The following is a 27907-nucleotide window of genomic DNA, read 5'->3' on the forward strand; positions in this document are numbered from 1 at the left end:
GCTCCAGCTGTCCTCTGATCTAAAGCAGAAGTGGGTGGGCAGAAGCAGCCTTGGCCCTTGAATAATGGTACAGGGACCGTGGATGAGCAGGTATGCCCTGCAGGCAGCCATGAACAAACCCCCAAGAATCCCAAGTTTTAAAACATTTTATTAGTAAGTAGTTCTTTTAAAGTCTCAAGAGTCATTCCTGCAAAGACTATTTTATTTGCTCAAATGAGTGAGTGAGGACGCCCGAGGCCAGCGGCCGCCCTGTTGTCCCCCAGAGAGGCCCTGATGATGGTTGGAGCGAGAGCCTGTATATCTCCAGAGCCTGACTCTGGGTACGGTTAGGCTCTAAAGTCGCTTTGCGGAATTGACAACAGTCCTCCATTGTCTGGTTTTGATAGTCTTGGGGATAGACCCTGAGGCCCCATCTGTCCCCAGTGCATCCCCGCCTGGGTGCCTACTGCAGGAAGGCGCGCAGGAAGTCATTGTAGGAAATCTTGGATGACAATGACTTGTCATAGTACTCCAGAACATGGAAGAACTCCTCCTCTGACAGGTTGATGCTGTACTGCCGCAGCACCTGGGGACCAGGAGGAAGATTAGCAGTGGTGGTGGCTGCTGGTAGACTCTCTCATCCTTCCTCCTGCAGGCTCGGGGCATGGAAGAGCCCTGGCTGAGGATGCTAGGTGCCCACCGCTATCACTTCTTTCCTCCTCAGTGGCAGGACCCAGGACACCTTCTCAGAAGGGATGGGGTATACCTTTTTCTCAATATCTGGGATGAGGTAGGCACTCCAGAAGCCACCTTGGACCAGGAGGTGGGGAAGGAACCTGGGTGTTGAGGCTATGTGGGAGGCCTAGATTACATACACACTGTTGGGCTGTTCCAGCAGTCCCAAGACCCTGACAGGACACAGGAGTAGATCCCAGGACTGGACAGGGACCTAGCAGTAACAGTAGTATTTGGTCTCTCAAAGGAAACAAAGGTACTGTGTGCACATGCATTCACATGTGTGTGTATACACACACACACACACACACACACACACACACACACCACACGGGACTTGGAACTTTCTAGAAACCTTTAGGGAGAAGCTGTAGTCTGCAAGTAAGGGGCAAGTAAGCCAGAGCCTAGGCCTCCGTGGGCAGGTACAGGGTCTCCTTTGAACTTTCCATGCTCCTGGCCATTTTTATGCATGGTATCTGCTCTGGGTCTATAGCCACAGAGAACAGAGTCTCACCTTCCTGAAGTCAGCCACACTCAGAAGCCCTGTCCCGTTCTCATCATAGGCCTTGAAGGTACGTCGCATGGGCCTCCAGCAGTGAACAATCTTGGGCTGAATCCTCAGCAAGGCTGAGTAAAAGGACTGCGTCTCTGCACCAGCTTCTTTCTAAAACAAAGATCAGGGCAGCAGCACTTGGGAACTGCAGTGGACCTGGTGGAGGCACTGCACACTGCCGTCTCAGCTGGTGGCCTGGCCCTGCAATGAGGGCTGTTCAGATCTCTGCCCTCAGGGGTGCAGAAGGTTGTGGGAACACCTCAGAGGTCTCACAACTTAGAGGGGAGGTGGGGGCTGCTTCTACCTCCAGTTCTCAGATGGAACCTTGAGGCTGAGGGAGGGAGCATGATCCTAGCTCTGAGCCAGTCACAGCAGGTCCCATTTGCAAGGTCAGGACCATGCAGTCTCTGGGCCAATTTCAAAGTCATACTGAGATAAGACAAAGATGAGGCCTTCTAGCAGGTTCTTGTAAATAAAGGGTATTTGGAAAGTGACAGGTGTGACCACATGTGGTAATGGGAAGTGTCACAGCACTGTGCTTTTTCCTTTAGGTGCTACGGGATGAAAACAGGATGTCTGTCTGATTGTTTTAGCCCCAATGCATGTCTGCACATCATGGAGGGGGAACTACAGGCAAGAGCATGAAGCAAGTCCCAGGAAAGCTTAGCCGCAACATGGCACTACCTAAAACAAATGAGCAAGGTGACATTGCTTTCAGTTTGTATGCCACTTAGCACTTAACACCTCCAGTCTAATGGGTGTGTTCTGGAATAGCTGGAAAGATCCCAGTCTCCTTGTGTTGCTCAGAGCTCCCATCATGGCCCTCCAGACTCTGTAAGGTTGGGGAAAGTCTGGAGACACCCTCTATTCTAGACAAAAGAGGCATCAATGTACTTGTCCCCACAGAGAACTGCCATCTGCTTCTCATAGACCATTCTAGTTCATTTCTAGAAGGGGAAAGAGGCCAGAGGAGCAGGAGGAGACTAGGAGAGGCTTTTCAGGATACAAGAGCCTCATGGTTCTCCCACTAGGTTCCTGGGCCTCAAAAGACGCCAAGGAGGACCAGAACGGCATCTCTTATCCACAGGGCTGGGCTATCTTGTGGCTTTGCCTGACTGGCTCCTACAGGTAAGTGGCATTGGATACTGGATCTCACCTAGAACTTTCTGTGTGTGGCTTCCTGCATGGGTTTTAGTATGGACCATTGGTTCCAGTCCCTCTGATGGCTGCCCAGGTGGGTGTGTGGGTGCGTTGAGGCCATCAGTCCCCACTGAGCTATAAGAAGGTTGGAACTGGATTTGCTTGCTCTCGGGCCTTGTGAGAGACTCAAGCATGCTCCCCACTCTACTGCTCAGCCTCATTCCCTTATCTAAATCAGTATTACAGACAATGGACCAGGACCATAGAACATACTTTGTATGTTCTGTGTTCTGGAGAAACGTGAGCAAGGCTAGGGAAAGCACTAGTTGTAGGGTTTTTTGTTTTGTTTTTGTTTTTTTTTGTTTTGTTTTTTTGTTTTGTTTTGTTTTTTGAGACAGGGTTTCTCTGTGGCTTTGGAGGCTGTCCTGGAACTAGCTCTTGTAGACCAGGCTGGTCTCGAACTCACAGAGATCCACCTGCCTCTGCCTCCCGAGTGCTGGGATTAAAGGCGTGCGCCACCAACGCCCAGCTCCTTTTTTTTTTTTTAAAGATTTTATTTATTTATTATGTATACAACATTCTGCTTCCATGTCTATCTGCACACCAGAAGAGGGCACCAGATCTCATAACGGATGGTTGTGAGCCACCATGTGGTTGCTGGGAATTGAACTCAGGACCTCTGGAAGAGCAGTCAGTGCTCTTAACCTCTGAGCCATCTCTCCAGCCCACTAGTTGCAGTTTTGAGGACTAATTCACAACTGAGACTGAAAGGGGAGAGCCAGGGCTGCTCCCCTGGTTGGGTCTTAGTCTTTGCCATCTTTTGCTATCACAGCTAAGTGTTGGTGGTAAAGCAGGAAGACTGCAAGGAGTATCAGGCCAGCTTGGGTTACATGGTGAGACCCTGTCTCCAAAAGTTTTGCTCCACCAACAAAGAGAAAAGGCAAGCAGGAATAAAGGAATGAGGGTCACAGAGCATCGATGAGCAGGGGTGGTGGGGTGGGCGTGGGGTGGTGTGTTAGAGCTGTTTAAGCCCCGCCCACACTCAGCCCAGGCTCCCCCACTAGGTGCACATTCACAGCCAAGTTCTGAAGGTTTAATTTGGCTGTGAGCCCTGGGACCCCCCCCCACATGCCCATTTTGCTGTTTCTTTAACTCCCAGGGTACACTGAGAGGAGGAAGTACTGCCCTATTCCAATAATGACCACTGTGAGCAGATGGCTCCCACCAAAAGATTTTCAGGCTCCAGCCTGGAAGCTGTACCTCTAGACTCTGCCCTCAGTTCCAGAAGCAGAGAGAAGATTTCTTTCCATTATTTTTGAAAGAAACTAAGCTTCTAGGACATTTTTAATGTCACAGTTAGATCTATATTTACCCCCAAGTCTTATATTTACCCCCTTTACCCTACCTGCAGGAACACGCCTTGACACACAGACCCACCATCTTAGCTGACCTGGTGCTCACCTTCCACTGTCCTGGCCTTCAGTAGTTGGGGAATGAAGGTGCAGGCCTCACAGCACAGATCCTGGGTAGCCAGAGATCCAAAGGACATTTGTGGGGAGGGAGCAGTAACACTGGGGACTTCTGTCAGGTGAGTCCTGGCTGGTGGCTCTCTGATCTTGGGGATCCTATGTGACCAGGTCCACCTGTACTGACAAGTTAGGGGTGCCTGGTTCAGGACCCCAAGGTCTCCAGGACCACACACCTACCATTTTGTCTGCATTCTGGATCCTCATCCTCCGCATCAGTGAGGTCTCCTTGGCCTTCAGCAAGAGAACGCAGCTCTGAATGAAGTCACAGTAGGCGAACTTGCCGTTGTCCTTCAGGTCATACTTGACAATGAGCTGCTGGCTTTCCTCCTTGCTGATGTCCAGCTTGAACTTCTCCACGATAGCTGAGGACCAAGCAGCCCACAGTGCAGTTGGTGGGGATTCATGAATTCTTGCCTTCATTTAGCTACTGATGGGTGGGCTCCACCCATGAGCACCCTCACAGGTTCCTCCCACACCCCACACCCCCAGGGCTGGCAGGCCTGACTCATGTCTCCACAGGGCTGGAGTCAAACAGACCCAGGAATTCTGCTGCAGTAATGCTCCCTTGCTTGTCACTGTCCTTCTCCTTGCATTCCTTCAGGAGCTCGCGCCAGCAGCCCTGGATCTGCTTGCGGAGCTTGCTCTCAATGGGCTCACAGTTCTGCAGGGGTGGGGTGCCCACTGGTGTCTGCAGGGAGGGAGAGAAAGGATATCTCAACTGGAGGTCTCTTGGGGGCAGTCGTGGGAACCACAGAGTGATCTGGGGTCTGAAGGTCAGCTCTGTAGGCACCACAAAAGGACAAGACCTTATTTCTGCCAGGGAGCCATCTGAAGCCAACCCATAATAAGCAGAATAGCTTTGGAAATGAATACACAGCCATGTTTTAGAGGACAGCCCTTCTTGCCTTCCTAATTCCCTGCATTCCTTGGCTTGGGGTCCCTTCCACCCTCAAGGACAGCCACATCAGATGGAGCCTTTCTCAGGCCTAGCTCCTTAAGACTACACGTATTTTCCCAGACTCGCCGTCTAAAACCCCTGAGTACTGCTGGTCATCTCTCTGTCCAGATCTCAACAGACCAGCAACCAAATCCCTCTCCCAATGTGGGGTAACTAGGAGGTGGTTAGCCTTAAGGTGTTTCTGACCCCTGCTCTACTTCACTAAAGACCACATTCACTGTCACCCTGAGATCTTGACACCATAATCCCCTTGAGAGGGACCTTTATCCATTTTGAGCTGTAACACCCAACCAGTGCATAGTAGGTATACAGAAGTCAGTGCTGAGTGTTATGAGTGCATGATAGGCACTGTGTCTAGGGCCATCCTATTTTGGGCACATGGTCTAAGCACACAGCAGTGGCCTTGTGGGCAGGTATGGTATGGCCTCAGTTGTTGGTCCCTGGAGACACTGTCATTCTGTTCAAGGGCAAGGGAGACACCCCCAGGAGCCTCCTCCTGGAAAATCTGGGATGACTCAGCCAAGGGCTAACGGCTGGTATCACATTAAGGACTGAGGCCCAGGAAAACACTCTAGGCCTTGCCTAGCTCTGGTGTAAATTGGGAACACATTCATCCGTGCAGGTGGTGCCCAAGGTCAGGAGACTGTCATTATCAGAGCCACGCTTCCTGCCCATGGGTCCTGTGGCCTACTCCTGCCTCTTCCTCCCCTTCTGGCCCTCTCTAGGGTCCCCTTTTCACCCTGCCCTTCCCCCAACACACACCAGAAACCGACACTAGAGTCTCCCCCAGACTCATGAGCCCAGTCTCACAGTGACCTGCCTAGAGGTGACATGGGGCATGCTGGGAACTCACACAGGGATGACTCCGGGATTTCAGCCCCGCCTTGGAGTCCCGAGGAGGAGAGCAGAGGGTTGATCTGGTTGCTTGGGAGACATCGGGGGCACTGCTTCCCCTCTGGGCCATGGTGGAGTCTCCAGAGTCGCCAGCAGCCATGGGTGGTGAGGGTTCCCTATCAGTGCTGAATCTGCTGAGGAAGTCCTGGTACTTGAGCCTCCCCTTGGCATTGACCGGCATCTCGCCCCACAGCCTGTCAAACTAATAGCAGCAAGTCAGTCCCAGGGGAATGTTAACCTAGCTGGAGTCTCTCCGGGGTCCTGGAGGAGTGGGACCAGAGGTAACAGGAGGTGACTGTGAACCATGGTTCACGTTAATTTAAAAAAAAATTAAGAAAGGAAAAAAATCCATCTGGTCTCTGCAGGATGGAAGCCTCTGGAAGACTGGGGGCGGGTGGGGGGGAGAAGGCAAGACAAGAGGATTATTCATGGCTTCCGCAGGACATTTTTTAATTGAATTGGGTCCTCGGTGAGCAGTTTAAGGCTATTAAATCTTGTGATTAGTCACAGTGACCGAGCTGTGGTGCATAAAAACATTTTAGGAGAAAATGCAAATCAAACCAGGGCCCCACCTCCATCCCAGGGAAGCCACCGGCCTCATTTCTCAGGTGTCCCTGAACACCTGAGTGGGAGCGGCTCACAGGTGCTACGGCCCCAGCCACTGCTGTCACATCCACAATTTATTTCACCCCAAAGGTAAGAAATGTCCCTCTTGCAAGATGAAAAGGAAGCATTTAGAATCCAGGGAGAAGTTTATGGCTTTGTATGGTGGCTGTCTGATGCCACAGACCGTATGGAAACTATGCACAGCATGGAACCAAGTGGCAGGCAGCTTCCCACATGAGCTGATTTTGATGGCTACAGGGCTTTCAGGGAGCCAAGAAGAAGGGCTCTTGTCCCCCGAACCTGATTGCTTGAAAAACCCACTTCTGTTAGCCTTCCAAGGGACAGAGGCCAGGAGGCTGGACTGGGGAACAGCTGCCTGTTCCCCTTGCAATCTAGAGGTCACCAGAAACTTAGTTTTGCTCCTGGGTGTTTCCTGGGGCTTATCCACAGCAAATGACTTAAAGTGACAGACTCTTCGGCTCTGTTTAAAGTCCCCAAAGGCTTGCTAGCTGCCATACCAGCCTACTCCTAGGGTTAGACATGTGAGTGCCTCTCTAGAATTCGAGTTAGGGCATCTTAGGCTTGTACCACCCTGACCTGTGAATCCTCAGGAAGCAGCTGCCATGTATGGGGTTTACAAACAGGTGTGCATACCAAGCATATTCCCATAGGTTAGTGCCTCCAGCTGAGAGGATTGGAAATCATTGAGAATTAAAAACAACCTGTGATGGGTAACACAACTCCACATAGCTGATGAGCTTGGAGGTGGGCTAGCCCAGGGCTTCTCTAGTTCTAATAAGCAGAATCCTCCCAGGGGTCTGCTAAGCCCTGCCCAGAGTTCTGATTCAACTTCAGAACCTACATCTCCCTGCAAAGCTGATTTTATAACTAAATATAACAACAGCACAACTCCCAATAAACTCAGCCTACTGATGGCATTCAAAGAAATAAAATCGCCACACACATGAAGGAGCAAGCCAAGCCTAACTCTGCCTTCAGATATCAGAACTGTCAGTGACCATACCTCATCATGTTAAAATCAAGCAATAGCACTAGCCGTGAGAAAGACACAATTGACACACATTTGAAATAAGGTGAAAATAAAATTCCTTGAAATGAAAAACACAATCCTCAAAAAAATTTTATTAATAGATCACAAAGGCTGTACTTAGAAGAAAAAAATGAGCATAAGAAAGGCCTCCTATGGAATAGATAAAGAAAGCAATGCTGAACAAACACCAGTGGGGTCAGTGAACCATAAGGGTTTAATTTGTAGAGAAAATTGCAAGACAAAGATAAAATACTAATACCAATACCATGAAATCCAAGGAGACCACTGAATCACAGCAACTCAATATCCTCACAAACCAGAGGTTAAGGGGACCTGGTTTAAAATTGTTAAGATGTCAGGGTAACAGCCATTTATTGACCAGGAAAATACGTAGTTTTTGACAAATAAGTTAGAAAGGGGTTTTAAAGAGCTTGATCCAAATTATGTCAAGAAAATACATTTTCAAACAACATAAAGGAAATGAGCATGGCAGGAAGCTTAATATTGATGACAGAAATAAATGGAGACAACAGGAACAACAATAAATGTAAATGAGCCAAACACCCATGTAAAATGGCAGGGATCACTAGAGAGGATGTTTAAGAAACCATTTATGTGCTATTCATAAAGTCTACACACAAAAACAGAAGTATCAGGGGTGTCAGAGATTTGAAGAAGTTTAAATAGATATAGCAAGTAGACACTAAATGAAAGAGGTTCAGGGGTCATGCTACTATAACATTAAATAGACTTTAAGATTAAAAGCTATTTTCTTAGAACTTGATACATCTAATACTGAGTTGCAAGTATCCACATTTCTCAGCCATTGATGGGCCAAGCTAAAAGAGAATAGAGATTCTGAGGCTAGAAGTAACAGCTGGTTTCAATCAGCAGGTGTAGAACACTTCATAATACTCCATTCAAAACACACCATCTAGCTACAAATGAAACATAAAGAATGACCACACATCCAATCCCAGATAATTCTAATAACTGATAAGATTCAGTCCCATTCGCTAATTAAAATCATGTTCATTTATAAGTTAATAACTCTTTAAAAACACATTCATTCAGGAACAAAAAAACACCCGTATTTCTAAATCAAAGAACCCAAGATGGGAATAAGAGACTAGGAGCTCCATTATAATTTTACAACTATGTATCAAAATTTGGATGCAGCTAAAGTAGTAATTAGACAGAAATGTACAGTTTTAAGTGCCTATTATGGAAGGAAAAGCAGCTGAAATTCAAAGCCGGCATCCAACCTATGCCAAAGCAGAGGGAACAAGAGAGGCTGTCAATACAGCAGGAAGCCTGGAGAGCTGAAAGCTGATCTGCAGAAAGACAGAGAGAGTACACAGGGCTGTGGTATGAAGCTAGGTGGAAGCCAAGTGCTGGGTGGTCCAGCTGTGCGGCACATACAGCAGAAGCTAACTGAAAAGAGGACATAGATTCTATGGTGAGTCAGTGTATGCCAATCAGAAAAATGAGAAAAAGTGAACAGATTCATGTAAAAACATGAGCCACCAAAATGGATGAGCCTGGGTGGTCCTGTAACTATCAGAAAAAAACATACTGGCAGTTTAAAAAAAAAAAAAACAAACTCCTTTTAGAAAACACTGGCCCCCAGAAAGCTTTACCGACATTTTTTAATTTCAAGAAGCTGGCAGCCCAGTTCTGCCCAGACCCCTCTGACAAAACAAGGAAGCACATAGTCCTAGACTCTACTTACACAGCTGGTGTACTCTTGCTTCAAACAAGACATAAACGTGAGAAAGTACAGATTCACATCACAAACATCAACACAATTGTTTTTAAGTTTAAAGGGGGATGGGAGGGCAAGAGAGTGTGTACATGTTTGTATTTGCCAAGGTCAGAAGAGGGCATTGGATTTTCCGGAATTAGCATTATAGGCAGTTATGAGCCACCATGTAGGTCAGAACCCAAGTCCTCTGCAAGAGCAGCCAGTGCTCCAAACCACTGAGCCATCATCTCTCCAGCCGTGGAAACACTTTCAACACACCCTGACCAAACTGTGCTTCCAACAGGAGCGTACATTTGCTTTAGTATCATACCACCTATCAGCACAACTCAGAAACTGAGTAACAAAAACTTGATGCCTATCTTGATACAGTATACATGTAGGGGAAGCATTTCATACAAGCAGTACCTAGCCATGGTTGCCGGGTTCTAGAAAAAAAGGCATACAAAGAACTTAACAATTGATCAGGAGCTCCTGAAATTTGATATATCAAAGTATCTCTACCGAAAATAGATTTAACCTCAGAACACAGAAGCATTCCTGTCCAATCAAGGCTAGAACAGGGAAGCCATTATCACGGCTCTGTTTAGAGGGACTGTGGGATCTAGGCATTGCTATAAAGCAAGAAAAAGGCATAACGGGTATATGGGCTGAAACAACACCTGCTTGCTGTTCAGAGCTGGCCTGAGTTATCAGCTCAGGGAATGGGCTGACAAGTTATTACAATGACTTAACTGAAAAACTTAACTGAAGGTATGAAGTTACAAATGTTTCCTTACAATGAAACAAAACAGATGTTAAAGACACAAGATCCCACACAGTAACAATAGAGCAGAATGAAAGATAGCAGACACCTACAGGAAGAGAGGAGTCTGGGTCAGGAAACTCAATCGCTGCAATCCAATAAGTGTCCCAGGTTCCCCTCCCTTCACCCCCTGGAGGCAGGAACTCATGAAGCCACACTGTCAGGGAGTTCATGATGCCTCTGCCTCAGAACGGGTTTTACAGTGTGCACTACCACTCAACTTCCAGGGGAGCCCAGAAAGCTGAGAATGTTGCAGACACTCCTGGACTGACAAGAGCCACGGAGACCCAGGTACTGGTTATTTACAATTTGCTGGAGCAGGGTGGACTTAGAGCAGACCTCCGGGAGGGGATGGCTGATAGACAGTGCTGGGCCTGAGATGAGGGAGGCCCACTTTACATAGTGGACAAACAGGTGCTGTCTGCATGGCAAGAATAAAAAGTCAAAATGCCAAAAATTTCAGAGAGGACCAGCTGATGTTCCTTGGGCAAAGTGAGGATGGCTCAACCACAGTCCAGAGTGGAGCTAAGAGTGAGCTGTGCATGCAGAGTCCACCCAACTGCAGTGATGTGCTGTAGAAAAGAACGCATGCACTCACTCACACACGCACGCAGTGCGCTCACATATATGTGCATATACATACTCACATACATATGTGACACACACTTGCACACATATATGCACACGAGGCATATCCAGCACCTCCCCAGCATCACAATGTGGTTGCTTGGTTTTTTTTTTTTCTGCTCTCTCTTATCTCCCAAACTTCTCCACCTGTTGCCCCCAAGCTCCGCCTGCCCCCGGCACCGTCAGCCTGTATCTTGGGTTCTTTGCCGTGGACTGTCCACTCTTACATTGCCTGTCCTCCAGCCTCTGCCTTGGGCACCTACCTCTACAGCTTCATGTGGACAGCTCACATTGAACCTCTTTGCTCAATCCTGCACAACACCTAGCTTTATTGCCACTCATAGTGAACACAGCCATTTTTACAGTGAGCACCACACCGGCACATCCTCTGGGATTCAGCTCTGACACCCTCAGCGCCTCTTGTCCGCTCTCTCAATGGTCCACCCCTGGTCCATGCTCTTCATCTATCTCCACACAGCAGCCAGAGGATCTCTGTTTAAAACCACTCATCAGGACAACTGGCATAGGGTAGGTGCAGTCCTCTTACACCCAAGTGAAGACAAAGGCTCACCCACCTTAAAGCATCTGCCAAGGGTCCAACCCCATCACAGTCCTTTTCATCCATGTACCTTCTGCTTCCAGCTAACCCTACCTAGTAGCCAGGTCTTCCCTTTGAGGCTACTTCCTCAGAGAGCCTCCTCAACCCTACTAGTTACAAGCCTGTCTCCCATTCACTATCTGTACCCTTTTCCTGCCCTGAAAGAAATATACAGCATCATCACTGGCTAAGACACTGTCTATTCTACTTAGTTATGTTTGCTATCTAAAAGTTCTCCGAGAATGCAGACCATTTGGAGGCAGGCTGGGGCTGTTTGGCTCCTGGCAGCAGCAGTAAAACCTGCCCTTCCTGTTTCTGGTTCTCACTACACCTGTCTGCACTGCTCTCTGCCTCTGTAGTCCTGCATCCTGTTGTCAGGGAGACCACGGTCCCCTGCAGTTGCCTGGTCATGGCCTCTCAGCTCCTTCCCAAAAGGCGGTAGAGCCTGTATGTAAATGTGAGTGGGACCATTTGATGGCCTGGGGTCCTGGGCTGAAGAAAAAGGAAGTGACCAGCAGTCACCTCACTCTGCTTCCTGGCTGTGCACACAACATAGCCAGCTGTTTCAAGCCTCTGTTGTCATGCATTCCCCATCATCACAGCCTGCACCTCCAAACTGTGAGCCAAAATAAACCCTCCCTTCCTCACAGTGCTTCTATCAGGTATCCCGCCACAGCAATAGGAGGAAATCCGTCTGTGGACAGCAGCCCAGGACTGCCACTCATGCATGAGTGGACTCTGCTGCCTCTGGGCATTTGCTGCACATCAAGATGGGTGGCTATGCTCCTAGGAACCAGCTCAGAGGCCAAGGCTAGGATCAGAAGACCAGGGGCATGGGAGCTGGGAAGATGGAGGGGGCTGGAAGGGCCAAGTGGAACCTGGCTAGCTCTGCCAAGTGGAGCTGGGAATCTGGAATCTGCTTAGTATCTGGAAGGAGGCACAGGCAGTGAGAGATGCAGGGACCAGGTCCTGGCAGAGAAGGTAGCTGGATAGAAGGAAGGGTGCTAAGCAGGTCTATGGTTTGGGGGGGGGGAGGCAGGGTGTGGCACCAGGGAAAACACATAGATGCTAACCAACTTTTCTGAGTTATACAGCTGGACAGGTACACAGCCAGACAGGTGCACAGCTGGACAGGTACACAGCTGGAAAGGCACAGAAGCCTGAGTTGTTTTATTACCTGCAAGCATCCTTCTCACTTGCTAGGGGTGTCTGCTTTGGGGGTAAAATCACATATAAATGTTCAGAGATACCCATTCCTGATAAAGCTGCTCTCTTTCTCTGCAAGGTTGATTACAGCCACAGGATTCCAAGCCGCATCCCTTCCCCCACTCACAGAGATCTGAAAGTCAGGAGAGCTGGGCTCTTTTGAGTGTGAAACAATGCAGATGAGCCAGGTCATGGAGACAAGATGGCAGGTAAATGGTACTTAGTACCCTGGCTCCATCCCCAACACTCCTGGCACAGCACGCTGCCCCAGGGTGCAGCAGAGAGAGGGAAAGCCCTGTCAATCACACTAGTGCCAGATGATCACAGATTCAGGAGACTGGGAGTTGGGACTGATTTTAACAGCAAAGGGACAGAAAGCTCACCCTGACTGAAAGGGTGTGGATCGCAGTTGTTAAGAGTAACAGCTGCTTCAATAGGGCCTCAGCGTGGCATGGTAACTCAGGCAGGCACTCCCAGAACTGGGGAGGCCAAAGCAGGAAGTTCAACCCAAGTTTAAGGTCAGTCTTTTCCTAATAACTTACTCTATTCTGAGAGCTTATTGAAGAGGAAACAGGGGAAGGTAGTGAAGGAAAGGGGATGGGACAGGGGGAGGGGAGAGGAGCAGGGAAAAGGAGGAAGTGAAAGGAGGGGAGGGGGAAGGAAAAGAGGAAAAAGAGGGGGAGGAGAAGGAAAAGAAAGGATGAGTGGGTGGGGGTGGAGTGCAGCGGAGAACTCTCTGCTCAAACTGCTTGGGGTGAGCAGCCATAGTCCTACCTGCTCGTCGGTCAGGATCTGCACATGGCGGGTGCACACGGATCTGAACTCATCTCTGGAGACTGTGTTGCTTTTCGTGGTGTCGAAGTTCTCAAACTCCTGGGCAATGACGTGATAGTGGGAAGCCACTGCCTTGTGCACTCGTGTCAAGATGTCTCTGTTGGCCATTTCTTTGGGAGCTGTGGGGGCCGGGACCTTGGGCATCTTCTCTGCCCACTCATCAGCAGTCTGCACACAACAGAATGCAAATTGATCCACTGAGTGAATGGTAGATACCTCTTGTCTCTGGGTGCAGGGAGGCATAGCTTAATAGGCTAGAGAAGAACAGATGTGCTGTGATTTCTAATGACAGGTCAGCCCAGCTGTGTGGAAGCCTGGGCTCACTTGCCATGAAAGTGGTCCCCAGAGTGGCACTCTGCCCTTGGAAGGTGGGTTGTGGAACACTGAGAAGCCCCAGGGAGGGTGCACCATATACTCTCTCCCGTTTCCTCCTGATGGCTGTCTTTGGGTTCATTTAACACATACGAGGGCTGGGGAGATGGTTCAGTTGGTAAAGTGCCAACCACATTAGGTTAGCAGAAGGACTTCTGCATCCCCAGAAGCCTGGAGCCCAGCAGGGGGATGCATAACCTGGGCCCATATCAGGGACTTCCTGGACCGAGGCAGGAGGAGCTTTTTAACTATGAGCAGGCAAAGGGCTTGCAGATGGGGGCCTGAGGATGGTTAAACCACACCCCTTCAGGGTCTGGCACTTCACTAGGGGGATAGATGGACTGGAGTGGCAAGCAAAGGGGCCAGGTAAACAGGCAGGGACTCTCCGTTTATTTTGGAGCTAGCTAGTTCAGGCCTCTGGGGAGACTGGGCACCACCATGTAACCAGACTTGGGAGACCCAAAGGGTCAAGGTGTGTAAAATAAGAGTCTTCAACCTCCTGCAATGTAGGAGACAGCTTTGGCAAGTACTTCCTTGCTGAGTGAGCCAAACCTGGGGAGAGGGAAGGTGGCACTCTAATGGCACAGGAGACCTGGCTGGTGATAACCCAGGGGTGAGAAAATTCAAGAGTGCAGGAATACTGGCCCTAGCCTGGCCTTGGCATATCTGGGTGATGAGTCTCATCGTGGTCCTTGCTTTGACACTAGCTCTTGCTGTGGATACTAGGGCTGTGCTAGACAATCAGCAGATCCTTGAACTTTGCCACACCTTAGGTGCTCCAACAGTGATGTCTGCACTGTCACTGTCTGGAGACATGTTTTATGAAACTGTAGCACAGCCCAGCAGCAACTGGGAGTGTCCTTGGAAACACAGACACACAATTCCACTTAGACTCCAGCCCCGATCACCCATGGGTACCAGAGTTTCTCCCACACCCACCTGAAGTCATTTGTAAGGTAAAGGAGCATAGTTATCTCTCACTTGAGAAAAATCTAAGTGAAATCACTGGTGTGTCTCATGCCTTTCAGAGTTCACATGGTTGGAAGTGAGTCCCGGAGCTCAGTATCCACTAGCATCCCTGCCTTTCCAACCTGTGTCAGCACCCAGAGACCAGAGGGTGCCTCCCTAGTGTGGAGTCCTGCCTCTAAGTCCAAAAGCACATTTGAAACACTGAGACAGCTCAGCGTGGGAGAAAGGCAGGCCCAGGACTAGTTTCAAATTGATTCCACCTCTACCTGGCTGGGAGGATCTACAATAAGTAGCTTGCCAACTTTTTGCCTGTTTCCTCCTCAGGAGGAATAAAACTGAGCTGAGGTAATGACTGTGAGGTGACTGAGATGACCATGAGGGGATAAGTCGTGAGGTTGGCTCTTTCCTACCTTTACACAGTTCCAGTGATTGGACTCAGGTCTCCAGGATGGAGCAGCATTTGTACCATCTTTACCACTGCCTGCCCTATATAGTTGGGCTCTATCTATCTATCTATCTATCTATCTATCTATCTATCTATCTATCTATCTATCTATCTATCTATCTATCTATCTTTTAACCCAGGTGGCTACAGAGCATGAGAGACACCTCACCTACTTTACATATTTTTTTTTAGAAGATCTACCTTTTGAGCTAAGACAAGAAGATGAAGATTAAAATGCTAAAGACATCATACTTGCTAGATAAGACAAATTGGCTAGAAAGTCTCCAAACAATTTAAGAAAGCGGTCCAATCTGAGCTAAAACCACAAAAAGCAATGGCTGCTTTTGAAAAGCACTAGTTATCAGTTGAAGTGAGGAGAATTCTTCATCACATTAATGACAGCCTGAACACATGGGTGAGATTCCGAGAGTGACGGAGCCTCCCAGGAGAGACCTGCATCTACTGAGACAGGGATGGGGGGGGGGCATGTTCCTGAGTGAGAGAGTCAGATTCAAGCCACAAAGCCCCTTTCAAGCTCTAAGAAAACCTCTCTGGGGCCTGGGGAGATTGCTCAGTGGGTAGAGCACTGCATAGGCACCAGGACCTGAACTAGATCCCTAGGTCCCACCCTAAAGAGGGAGCAGGGTGGTGTGCTCCTGCAATCCGAGCCTGAGGAAGTAAGACAGGAGCATCCCCAGGGTTCATGGGCCAGCCAGCTTAGACTAGTAGTCTCAGGCCATGGAAGGTTGTATCTCCAAACAAGGTGGATGGCTCCTGAGGAATTCAGCTGAGGTTGTGTACACAGTCTCTCCTCTCTCTCTCTCTCTCTCTCTCTCTCTCTCTCTCTCTCTCTCCCCTCCCCCTTCCATCCCTTCCTCCTCCTCTCCCCACATACCTTCACTGGATATATGGGGAAGGGTGGATGGGAATCAACAGACAGTTTGCCAATTACATTCATGATTAAAAATATGCAGTCATACAATTTTAGGAAAGGCTAGCAACAGGAGGGTCTGACCCACAAGATATTGAATCTGGCCGTTGTGATGTTTCACTCTTTTGTCTTTTTGGGGGGCCCACCACCCAGCTCCCAAATAACTCACACATGGAGTCTTATGCTTTCTTAGAAATGCTGTAGCTTGGCTTGTTTCTTGCCAGTTTTTCTTAAATTATCCTGACTACCTTTTCCCTCTGGGCTTTTATCTTTCTTACTTCTGCATATCTTACTTTCCTTCTTACTCCATGGCTGGCTGGGTGGCTGGGCGGCTGGGTGGCTGCCACCCCCCACCTCTTGTTATCTTGCTGCTCTCCTCTCTTGTTTCTTCTATTTAGACTCTGCCTGCCAGGCCTGCCTATCCTTGCTCCTGCCTCAGTATTGGCCTTTCAGCTCTTTATCAGACCATCAGGTGTTTTAGATAAGCAGAGAATCACAGCTTCACAGAGTTAAACAAATGCAGCATAAACAAAAGTCACACACCTTAAAATAATATTCCTCAACAGCTTTCTGTAACTATGATCTAGTGAGAGTCATGGAGCTTGGCTGAGACTCCGGCTGTGTTGCTGCGCTAAGGCTCTGCCCACCTGGGATGGGACATCAGCCCTTCCCCTCCCCCAAAGCCTTTTTATCGAGAGCTCTGTTTGTCACAATGTCACAGCACTAGACAGTGGCTGCCTTCCATAGATGGCCCCTGTGAGGGGCAGAGCCCAAGCAAGACATGGCTCACCGGTTTCATCAGAGAGACTCCTGTCCTGGAGCACCAACAGCGGAGTGTGATCCTACCTGGTTTCTGCCTCAGCAAATGGAAGCCCCCTGCCCAGCCCCAAAGCCTTCAGCCAGCTGTGTTGACTGTTTTCTGACCCCACATTAAAACCACTCACAAACCCCAACAGCTCAGCCCCATTCTCACCTCACTGTGAAAGTCTCTTGTGCCTATGATTGGGCATGCTCCCTAGAGGAGGTGCCTTTTTAGATGTGACTTTTCCCAAGGCCAGACCCTCTTGGGCTCTCCACAGAACCCCCAGGCCAAGGGGCTAGCCAGACTCACAATGGGCTTCTGTTTGCTGTGACTTCCTGCTGAAGCTAAGGGCTCCTGCTACTTGCAGGACACCACAGGTGCCGCACTACCCAGGGAGCCTGTGTACTTTTCTCTCTTTGAGACCCCATTCCTCCTCTAGTCTGTCCCCTTCCCTGATGGTTTCTTGTCACATTTCTCTCTGACCTCTACCCTCACGTTTGCTTTCTCACTCTGAAAGATGAACTTCACAGAGAGCAAGGGTGCCAGTCCTCTGTTTCCTGGGGAGTGAATCCCCAGGGGTCAAGGGAGATGTTGATGCAAAGTGGAATCCAGAAACAAACAGCAGACACACCATGATGCCATAATGAGGGAGGGGTCAGGACTCTGCCTGCTCTGAGTGGTGGTCATGAATCAACTGGACGCAGAGAAATGGAAAAGACAGCAAGGCTCTGCTTTAGCTAACCATGAACTCTGATCATCTCCATGTGGAGAGAAGGAGAAGCTTTATGGAACCAGACAGTGTCTTGTGGTCAACTCAGCCCTGGCTCTTTTGGCAGTCTCCTTAGAAAATAAATGAGAGAGAGTTAGCAAGCTTTATAAAACAAAGCATTGGCAATAACAACCTTAGGCACATGGTTAGGGAGAATGTGCTATTTTTACAGATGGGCTACAGTGCAGCTGCTAGAAGGTTCCAAGGGAAAACTTATCCAGAAAGCATCAGTAATGGAGGAGAAGGAATGGAGAAAGACCACAAGGTGGCTGTATAAGGGATGATCACTCCTGCACACATCTGTACATACCATAATCAACACATGCCCCACGTGCCTGGCAGGGTGCTGGCCAGACTCACGCCATCTCTGATATAGATTCAGTTCCCCTGCTGTCCATGTGTGTGGCTCCATCCAGAAAGCAGTGGTCAGAGTGAGTCCCAGAGCATGAGGTGTGGGTGCCACACCTGCCTGAGCCATCCACTCCAGGTGAATCAGCCATTTGCTCAGTGGGCTCTGAGACGGGGATGGGTGGCACTTACTGACAATATTTGCGGGTACACCTACTTAATTAATCCGGAGACCCAAGTAAGGAATGGCTCTTCAGGCTCTGCTCACATGGAACTTAGTGTCCCAGGAGAAAGAGACATGGGCCAAGTTCCCTAGGTGAGGGGGGAGGGCCCTCAAGAGGGACATGGCCCTGGTCTGTGTAATGCCTCTCCTGACACTGTCATGAAGGCACAGAGATGGAAAAGAGTGGTACTCACATCCTAACCCAGTACCAGCTGAGCATGTCCCTCTTGCAGTTGGAGAGTAGGCCACTGAGTTGATGGCATCATTGCCCCTCTCAGGCTAGAAGCGCAGGGGGTGGGGGGAGCAAAGGGAGGACTTTAAATGCTGTCCAAGAAGACACTCAGGGCCTGAGATGCAGAAACAAAGATAAGGAGATGGGAACCTCTTGCTGATGCAGTAGTTCATGCCAGCTGGAGATGTGTTTGTCCTTTGTATCGGTCATGTCTGCAGTTCCACTGAGGTCATTCAGAAAGCACAGAAACCACACAAGGGAAGATCACTGAAAATCCCACCCACTGGGTAAACTGCTGTCACCACCCCCTAAACCACCACAAAACACAGGCATGAAGGTCCTCAGGCCTCTGTGGCAATCACTCTGGCACTGTTGCCCACCAACACCAACACCACCCAGAGATCCCATGCAATGCTGGAGGCAGAGCCAGGCTCCTTTGGGCTTTGCTCAGCCCCTGCTGGGCTCTGGCCCCCCAGCTCCCACTGCCTCTCAGCTCAGCCCCCAATGGCCTCACTGAGCACCCGAGGGCGCCAGAGAAGAACAGATGGCTCCCGGTCTGGCACTTTTGTGTCCCATCTGAATGGGGGGAAATTGTGCTTTTTTTGTATAACTAAGAAGAATGTTCTTCCTAATCAGAGAAGACACTGCCATCGTCTTTAGATGCAGAAACCTTCCACCGGCATCCAGCTTTACAGCAAAGGGGCCTGGGAATAGGAATCAAGACAGGGGACAAAATTATGTGTGTGTGTGTGTGTGTGTGTGCCTGTGAGCACATGTGTGTGTTGTATGTGTGGCCTCAGGGCACACCCTTGGGAAGAGGAGCCCAGCTCCCGGTAACCTATATACTACTGAGGCACCTATGGGGCAGAGGCAGTAACCTGCCCTAGAGCAAGCAGGTTCAAACAAGGTAAGTTAGTGAGGTCCATTACAACATCAGCTCCAAAACCCATGTGTGTACAAGTCAACTATGAAGGTCAGAGCTAGCCCATCCAACCATGCTTCCCAGAGCCAGCTCTGCTCTCAGGACTCAGAGACAATCCTGCAGTGTCACTTACAACCCCCCGGAGCGGGGGACCGCCCAAAAACCTCATCCACAAGAACTCAACAGGTAACAAGAAGATTCTAATTAGCGACAGCACAGAACCCGGCACTTCCTTCTCCAGAATGCCTATAATTAGTTCCAGGAATTGAAAAATTGCTTCATTCCATCAAATATTTTGATTAGCGAGGAAATTAATTGTATTGTGTCTTCATTTGTATTTACAGTGGGTACAATGAATGCTAAAAATAACAATAGTAACAGAACTGCCTGTCCAAACAAAATAAATAAATAAATAAATAAATAAATAAATAAATAAATGGAGCATTGAAAATCCAGATAGAAATGAAGTCTGGTTTCTGGAAGGAAGGTGCCCATGGCCCACCTGTGATGTCTGCTGAGTGGTAGGGGCAGAGGCAAGAAGGGGAGCAGGTGCTCCTACCCCAGGGAAGACTGTACTAGGCAGGTGTCAAGACCCAGGACTCTGCATGGTGAGACAGCACCACCCCAGGTGCTGTCCCAGTGTCCTGACGGCCTAAGGATTATAGAGGTTGATGTGAAATATTCCCACAGGCTTATGTGTTTGAATACTTGGCCCCCAACTGGGAGACTGTGGGGCATTAGGAAGTGGGGTCTACTTGGAGGAAGTATGTCACCAGCCTTGAGATTCCCAGCCCAGGTTCTAGTCCCCTTGAAGATGTGAACATATTCCCCTCACCATGGAGCTGCCCACGGCCTGCTGCCTGCCACCGTGCCTTCTCTACCACGATGGACCATGTCCCCTCAAGTAATCAAGAGTCAGAATAAGTATTTCCTTCTGAGGTTGCTGACTACAACTGTGCATGGAGAATTCCTGACTTCCAGAATGTCTCTGGAAAGGCCCTAAATTAAATCAACCCCATCAGTGCTTGCTGAGGCTGGCCTAGAAGCTGCTAGACAGGCTACACTGTGTGCAGGCTAGACCATGTACAGTCTCCATAATCCTACCACTGTCCTGGGCAGCTGGGGCTTTTTGGTTTACAAAGCCACAGGGCTGGGCTCTGAGAGGTGGGGCTTATGCTGTCCTCAGTGTCCCCCTGCCAGTGACAGAGCTCAAAGTAGTCCCACTATAGAAACAGGCCAGTAGGCATCCATGATGATTGCTGCCACAGTCATGCAGGGGACACACAAGAGCCTCCTTGGAAGAGGATTCAGAAATTCACAAACACTACAAGGTACCATGCTAAGGCCGTGAAAGACCAAAACCTCTGTGTCCTAGAGAACATTCAAAGATGCCCACAGGGAGGAAGCAGCATGCAGGCAGCTTCTCCCACTCTTCATGCCCTGACCACACCTGATGTGCACCGTTTCCCTGGCCTCGGGGCTCTCCACCATGTCTAACTTACCCTTCACAGGCTCACCAATCAGAAAACTGCCCCCGCCCACTTCCTCATCCCGCCCCCTATCATTCAGAAAACCACTCCTGACCGCTTCCTCACCCTGCCCCATGCTTCTCCACTTCTCCTAGCTCTCCAGCTCACCTCTGGCACACAGTGGACACTCCACACACAGTCTACACAGACTTGTGCGCACTCCCTCCTCACAAATCCTCCTAGAGCATGAAATTGCCATAAAGTGTGAAGAATCAAAGGCGCCTCTTTGGCCCTTTAATGACTCAATAAACTCAGGGGCAAGGTCGATTATAAAAATGCTAATAAATTCCTCTACTCAACTTCCACACCACTGACCGCATTATTGCCAAGCATTCAGCACAAACTGGAATAGAGTAGAATGCAAATAATTATACAGACATTTGGTGTTTGCTGGACCAGGCATCCTCTGCGAAGCCCTGCCCCCTACAGTGCAGCTAATCTGTATAACAGTCCTAAGAGCAGACAGTGAGGCAGCCATCACTTTTCCAGATAGAAACAGAATGTGAGCACCCAGGTTGTGGGATTCTAATCCTAGCCCTAGACATCTAGTTCTGGGGGTGGGGTGGGGGGCTGAGGGTAGAGGTGGCACAGCTTTCTGAACCTTGGTTTTCTCTTTTGTAATACAGCACTGATGTAACCCACTCAGCATGCAGTGCTATTATGAGGCCCAACCAAGGGGATTGTGGGAATGCCTGGAACACGGTGGCTTGAAGCCCTGCTGCCTGATATCCATTTGATTGTGGTGATGAGAGGGTGATGGTGGCTGGCCAGGCACAATCGCTGGGTGGGCAATTTGTTCTTTCTTCTTAATTTCTCACATTCCAAAATCAGGCATCTGTAGGGGCCACCAGGTGGAACTTTCTGTTTTGTTTTTGAACAGTCATGGCCATTTCTGTGATGCTGAATCACCCAATGGGGTCGTCTGAGGACACCCCCCCTTTCCATCACATGCCTGAACCTGGAATGTGAGGAACTACCAAGTGCATCTCAAAGGTTGTGGGGGGTGGGCACTGTATCACAGCCATTATCTGAAGGACATCCTTGACCCTGAGGTTGGCTCCTGGCTTCCTGGCATGACCAGTCCCAGCATCACTGATGAACTCACCTCTGGTACTCAGGAGATCCAAAAATACACAGAGCAGGAGTGGTTTTTCTTCAAGCAGGGTGATGCTCTGTCTTCTGCACAAAGCACTTGGGTGTGGAATGTTTTTCTGGAGGCAAGGGAGAGCTTGGCTGGGGAGGGACAGGAGCATGAAGAGGGGCCTGTGCTGTCACCCAGCACCTGTCCCTTGCTGACTACTCTGTCCTCTAACTTGGCCACGGGTCACATTTCAAGTTTAACATGTATCCTTCCCTCCTAAATGCGCGGGGAGGTCAAAATGTCTTATCCTGGAGTCAGTGTGGTGGGTTTCCAATGAGGAAGAACACTGAAGTCCCCTGCATGGGCCCACTGGCCTCTGTAACCATGGGACTGGCTTTCTTGTGAGTGCAATGTTCATAGGAAGTACCTCAGGCCTGGCTCATGGGTGGACTCCTGGGCCTGCCCACAATGGGACTCCAGCCTTGGGTGGGCTCTTCTGCCCTGACCTTGCCTCTTGCAAAGCACCAACTGCACTGGTGCTTCTGGAAGCAGAAGGATCCTGTGCTAGACTAGCCCCAGTGTGGAGCCAGGACCCAGGATACAGAACGACAGCTGCCCCTGCAGGAAGTACTCAAGTCCCACATGTCTGCTCAATGGCCACAAGACAGAAGATCATACACATGTGTCAGAAGAGACTTTGAGGCTCACTCAGCATGACAAACAGGTGGTGTGAGATGACACATTTCACTCTTTCCATAGACTGGAGGTCTTACTGAGGGCATGAGTACAATCCTATATCCCAAGAATCCAGCGGCTGTGGCTGGGGGTGATCTCTGCTGATTTCCTTTCCAAGGAAGGTGCTGGCTTCCTTAATTACACTTCAGTAATCTCTTTTTAATTACTTGCCTCCTCTGTGTCCCCAGAGGGAAGGGATGGTTAGTGTCCCAGTAATGAGCTTAAGTGATGCTTTACCAGCCCCATCACTTCTGACCTTTCTTCCCTCCTGGTGAAGAGGCTGGGATTAAACTGTAGCAGGCTCGGTGACAAAAGCCTCAGTTTCACTCCCACCCTCCAATCACAAGGAGTGGGGAGTCTCCAGTCATTTCTTTGTGGCCCAGAGCAAGACACTTACACTCTGAAAAGCACTCAAGAGCTGGTGGGTGGTCTCTGTCCCCACTTCTTGCTCTAACTGGTGAGTAAACAGGACCAAGGAACACCCACATGGTGCCTGTGCTATGGTTCCCTTCACAGGGGCCTTATGGTCCTCTGAGCCCGTGGTTTCTGGCTCAGCTTGACATCCTGGTAAACGACAGTCTTCTGGTTCCCCCGGGCTTAGGTGTACACCAGTCAGTCAGGTGTCTTCAGAACCCTGGGGGATGTGCAGGGGTGGGGTGCAGCTACCTCTCTGCTGCGTTCCCCTGGACCAGTCTCACTGTACAGAGAGTGGCAGTGGCCTTCTGTGGCCTGGGCTCTTCCAGAGCTCCACGGCTGAACAGTTAGTATCACTCCATGGGCCATTATTCTGGAACCCTCATGGGGTGTGGGGCAAAGTGTGTCTGGAGGTGAGATTGACTAACTGCATCCTAAATACCTGTCTACATACTACAGAGAAGTGCAGCTCTTATCCGCCATCCAAGAAGCTCCTTTTTGCAACAGATGGAGACGTCATGGTTGGAGACATCACAGAAAGCCAGAACTGGTCAAAATGCAGAGAACAGATGACCACGAGATGCCCAGTCCCACCTGATATATCTACAACACAACCCTACTCCTGAACTTTGGGGAACACTGTGGAAGGAGGGCTAAAAACTGTTAGAGCCAGAAAAGCAGAAGTCTGCTGGGAGACTGCAGCCAGGATATCTCAAAAACACAGTTGCCTAAACAAGATCTGAACAATAACACCAGGGGATGTGCCACCGTGGATGGGGCATCTCACAAGGCTCTATGCTTAGATGGAGAGGTACAGGCAATTAATGACTACTAAGAGAGGGACAACCAGACTTCTCCAAGATGAGCCCCCGGAAAGGTCATCCAATCTCAAGTGGCCACCTCTAAACATATACACATACAAGCAACACCAAATGGATTTGTGGTTTGAAAGGAAATGGCCCCCAAAGGGAGTGGCACTATTAGGAGATGCGGCCTTGTTGGAGGAAGTGTGTCACTGTGGGGGTCCCTTTTGCTCAAGCTTTCCTCGGTGTGACTTTCAGTCCACTTCCTGTTGCCTACACAATGTAGCACTCTCAACTCTAGTACCATGCCTGCCTGCATACTGCCATATTTCCCATCACGTTGTTAATGGACTGAACCTCTGAATCTGTAAGCTGCCACCTCAATTAAATGTTTTCTTTGCAAGAGTTGCCATGGTCATGGTGTCTCTTCACAGCAAAAAAAAAAAAAAAAAAAAAAAAAAAAAAAAAAAAAAAAACCCTAAGACAGGACTCAACAGGCTCTTGCTCTCTGTATACATGTATATATACAACAATAATTAAAGAAGAAGTCATGAATTTTCGAGGAGTGGGGAGGCTAGAGGAAGAGTTTGAGTGTGGAGATGAAAGGATGGAAATGATGTAAACACAGTTTGATGATCTCCTCAAAATATCTTTTAAAAACAACAACAACAACAAAACAACAACAAACTGGGCAGGTACTGCAACCCACCTGTGATGTCAGCCTTCAGGAGGTAGTCACCAGGAGCAGCTGGCTAGCTACACTGCTGGTCTTCGGGAGACCCAGCCATAGGACATAAAGCAGAGTGACATTGAGGGAGATACCTGGTATCAACCTCCAGTCCCCACATGCATGCATACACATATACATATGGCCACACATGCAAACACATATATGAGCACATGCAAGTACCCCATACATATTGAAAATTTTAAAATGTGGACATAGATTTACAAAGGAAAGTGTTCACTGAAGCATAAACCACATGGGCAAAGGTTAAAAAATCTAAATGATTAAGAGTAAGAGTTCCAATGGGAAGTTTCCTAGGATCAGCATTCTTCTGCCTGATGTCTAGAAGCTCTGTAGGTGACACGGCACCATTTCATGTAAGTGGGAAAAGCCAAGGCGCCTAATTACATCCTCAGTGTCATTTCTACTCCGCATAGCCTCAAATGCATTAAGAGCAGAACAAGCCTTCTTCAAAAGTGGTGTAGAGGCACTGGCTTGGAAACTGCCTTCCTTGTGGGGAAGAGAGGCAGGGTCATGACTTGATTGAAGCTGTTTGTCCACCTCTCTCATCTGGCAGTGAGGAAACATATAGGAAGTACCCAGGGATGAGCCAGAGCTCACTGCACTCTTACAGTGAGTGACAAGTCACTGTCACTATGGGGATCATATAACTACTGCCTTTTCCAAAATCTGTACAACCAACAATATATTTCTTATAAGATGACAAAAAGCATAATCACAGCGGAGAGCAATGGCCACCAGATGTGAAGATCAAAATCCTGCCACAGACCAGGAGAAGGTCTTCACAACTTGCAGGTGACAAGGGCCTGAAATCCCTGCAGCCTGACTTTGTTAACACCAAGGTAGAGGCTAATGTGGCTGAAAACACAGAGGGCTGCTGGGGCCATGAGGCATCAGGAAGCTTAGTGTGCAGTTAAAGACTGCAGGCAGCATCAGAACCAATTGGTATTTCACATAGAGTAGCAATATGTGTACCCCAGTGCATGATTGCACATGCATGTTTACATGCATGCATCACATATGTGTATATGTATGTATGTGTGTCACAGGGACGAAGGCTGGTGCTTTGCCTATCATGGAGGAAACACAAGATAACCTGCATGCTCCCAGAAGGAGGGTGGGAACACACACACACACACACACACACACACACACACACACACACACACACGTGCACTTACACACACACACACACACACACATACATACACGCACACATACAAGAACACTAGTGTGCTCTTGACAGAGACTATTTCCATTTAATATGGAGATTATTTTCATAACAGCTTGTGTGAGTGAACTAAAGCCAAGGTATTAACCTCAGTCAAAACTGGGCATGCTGGCTCATGACTGTAATCCCAAGACTGGGAGGTTGAGGCAGGAGGACTTCCACAAGTGGGAGACCGGAAGCCAGGCCTCCTGGGTGCACACATCAGCCTGCATTCACTCACTGGGGACATCACCAGAATCTCTGAACCAGAGTCTTTGCCTATGAAATCGGCATATTATTAGGTGGCACCTAATCACCTGCTCTGGTCATCTCCTCTCTAGGGATTTATCTGCAATACATGACAAAGGACAATGGACTTGGGCATTCAACACATGGTCACACATAGGTAGATGACTGGAAAGGACATCAAGAAAGGACCAGAGCAGCCAGCTCAGGAAAGAGTTAGCCCCATCTAGGGTGAGCTCTGTGGTTTATCTACTGAACCCTTATTGCTCCACATTTAAATTTTTGCCTCCACCAAGGCAGGGGTCACAGAAAGCCGTGTCCCTGCTCCCTCAGCACACAGTGCTGTGTGGAATAGCGTCTACTCACTCAACTAGGCTGGAACTGTTGTCAGTCATGCTGACCCACTTCTGCAGCCACAAGAAGCAAGCTGGCAGTAAGTGGCAGTACATCCAGCGTCACTCTCCGGGGATGACAGAGAAGAACCGCATGGGCAGCCATTGCCATCGCCCCTTCATGATGCCCTCCCTGTCATCCCAGGGGACTGTTCACCTTCCACCTGTGTGTCTGTCAGGACCCACCACACCGCCACATTCACCTCTGCCTGGATCTCCGCTGGTGCAGCCCTCAGTCTGGCCACAGTGGGCCTTGATTCTCTGGACAACAGATCATCTTCTGTGATCTAAGAGCCTTTGGGCTGGCAAAAGCCACCAGATAAAAGCAAGCTCCAGGCTTCTTTGAAACAAAAGAAAATTCTTCCCCACAAAGGGGGGATACACTTTCCCTTCTAGCACTCTCCTCACAGTTATTGGGTTTTTTTTTGTTGTTGTTGTTGTTTTTTTTTTTTTTTTCATCTTGAATCTGCTGTCCCTTTTAGCTGCGCCGCAGGACGCCACCTTACCTCCTCCAGGAAGGAGTCGAAGTTCTCCAGGAAGTATTTCCAGTGTATGTTGGGTGTTAGATGAATCTTTAATTTCCTCAGAAAATAATGATACTGGTTATCTGTTAGCTTCTGACAGAAACTCTTCAGGACATCTCCAAAGTCCATAGCCTTCACGAACCCCGTGTCCTCTTTATCTATTGCAGAAAATGCCTAAAACAAACGAGCACACACAAAAAGAGCTGGCAATGCAACTGGTAAATGAATGTCCTGACCTATGCTTGAGGGGCTGTGCTCATACCACGAGCCAAACCGTGCAGTCATCCTGACACACTGCAGGCTGGGCCGTGTGGTAATAGTGACACACCAAGGGTCAAGACACGCAGTCATCAACTGAGAAGGTGAAAAAACATGCTGTAAACAATCCGCACATTTTTCCCCATCCATCAAAACAAGATCATTCGTTCTTACTGCACTGCGAAGTTTGTATCAAGTGGTGGACTTAAGATGCTGTTTTCAAAAGTAAAAATTTAATGTGCCTGCAACCTCAAGCCCAGCTCCCCTGAGCCTGCTTTTCTTGATCCCTGTTCCTTAGGCACAACTCAAGGCAGGAGGGGGTGGGGTGGGGGATAGATGTAAGCAAAATACTACAAAGCTTTTCAGCACTGAGGCAGCTGGGCATAGCAGGGGCACAGAGGGCACAGTGGGAGCACAGCGGGGCACAACAGGGACCAGTAGGGTCCAGCAGGGAACAGCAGGGGGCAGATGGGGCACAGTGGGGCAGTCCCTGACCCTGGGTCCTGGGCTGGGATGCTCAGCTAAGTCCTGATCTCTCTCATCTTCAGCACATTCTCCATAAAGGTGACCTTAGCCGAGGGTGGCTGAGAGTGAGTGCAGGGATGCAGGAACCAGGTGCACAGCCATCTGAAGAAGATCTGTTTGTGCTGTGAGGATACTAGAGGCCACGTGGTGTG

General features: G+C 49.1%; 1 protein-coding gene across 2 annotated transcripts in view; it reads right to left on the minus strand.

Annotated features, from left to right (window-relative positions):
- Positions 1-442: 442 nt before the first annotated feature.
- The window catches only part of Efcab6 (EF-hand calcium binding domain 6), a 170663-nt gene continuing 143198 nt past the window's right edge, over positions 443-27907 (minus strand). For both annotated transcript variants that reach the window (XM_035439192.1, XM_035439193.1), the window contains 7 exons: positions 26955-27146; positions 13218-13445; positions 5748-5990; positions 4474-4624; positions 4114-4298; positions 1229-1378; positions 443-565 (listed from right to left, as the gene is read on the minus strand). In XM_035439192.1, coding sequence (XP_035295083.1) covers positions 443-565; positions 1229-1378; positions 4114-4298; positions 4474-4624; positions 5748-5990; positions 13218-13445; positions 26955-27146 — 1272 coding nt within the window. The remainder of the gene's footprint in view (positions 566-1228; positions 1379-4113; positions 4299-4473; positions 4625-5747; positions 5991-13217; positions 13446-26954; positions 27147-27907) is intronic.

The sequence above is a fragment of the Cricetulus griseus genome, chromosome 2 (assembly GCF_003668045.3).
Source record: "Cricetulus griseus strain 17A/GY chromosome 2, alternate assembly CriGri-PICRH-1.0, whole genome shotgun sequence".
Lineage (NCBI taxonomy): Eukaryota > Metazoa > Chordata > Mammalia > Rodentia > Cricetidae > Cricetulus > Cricetulus griseus.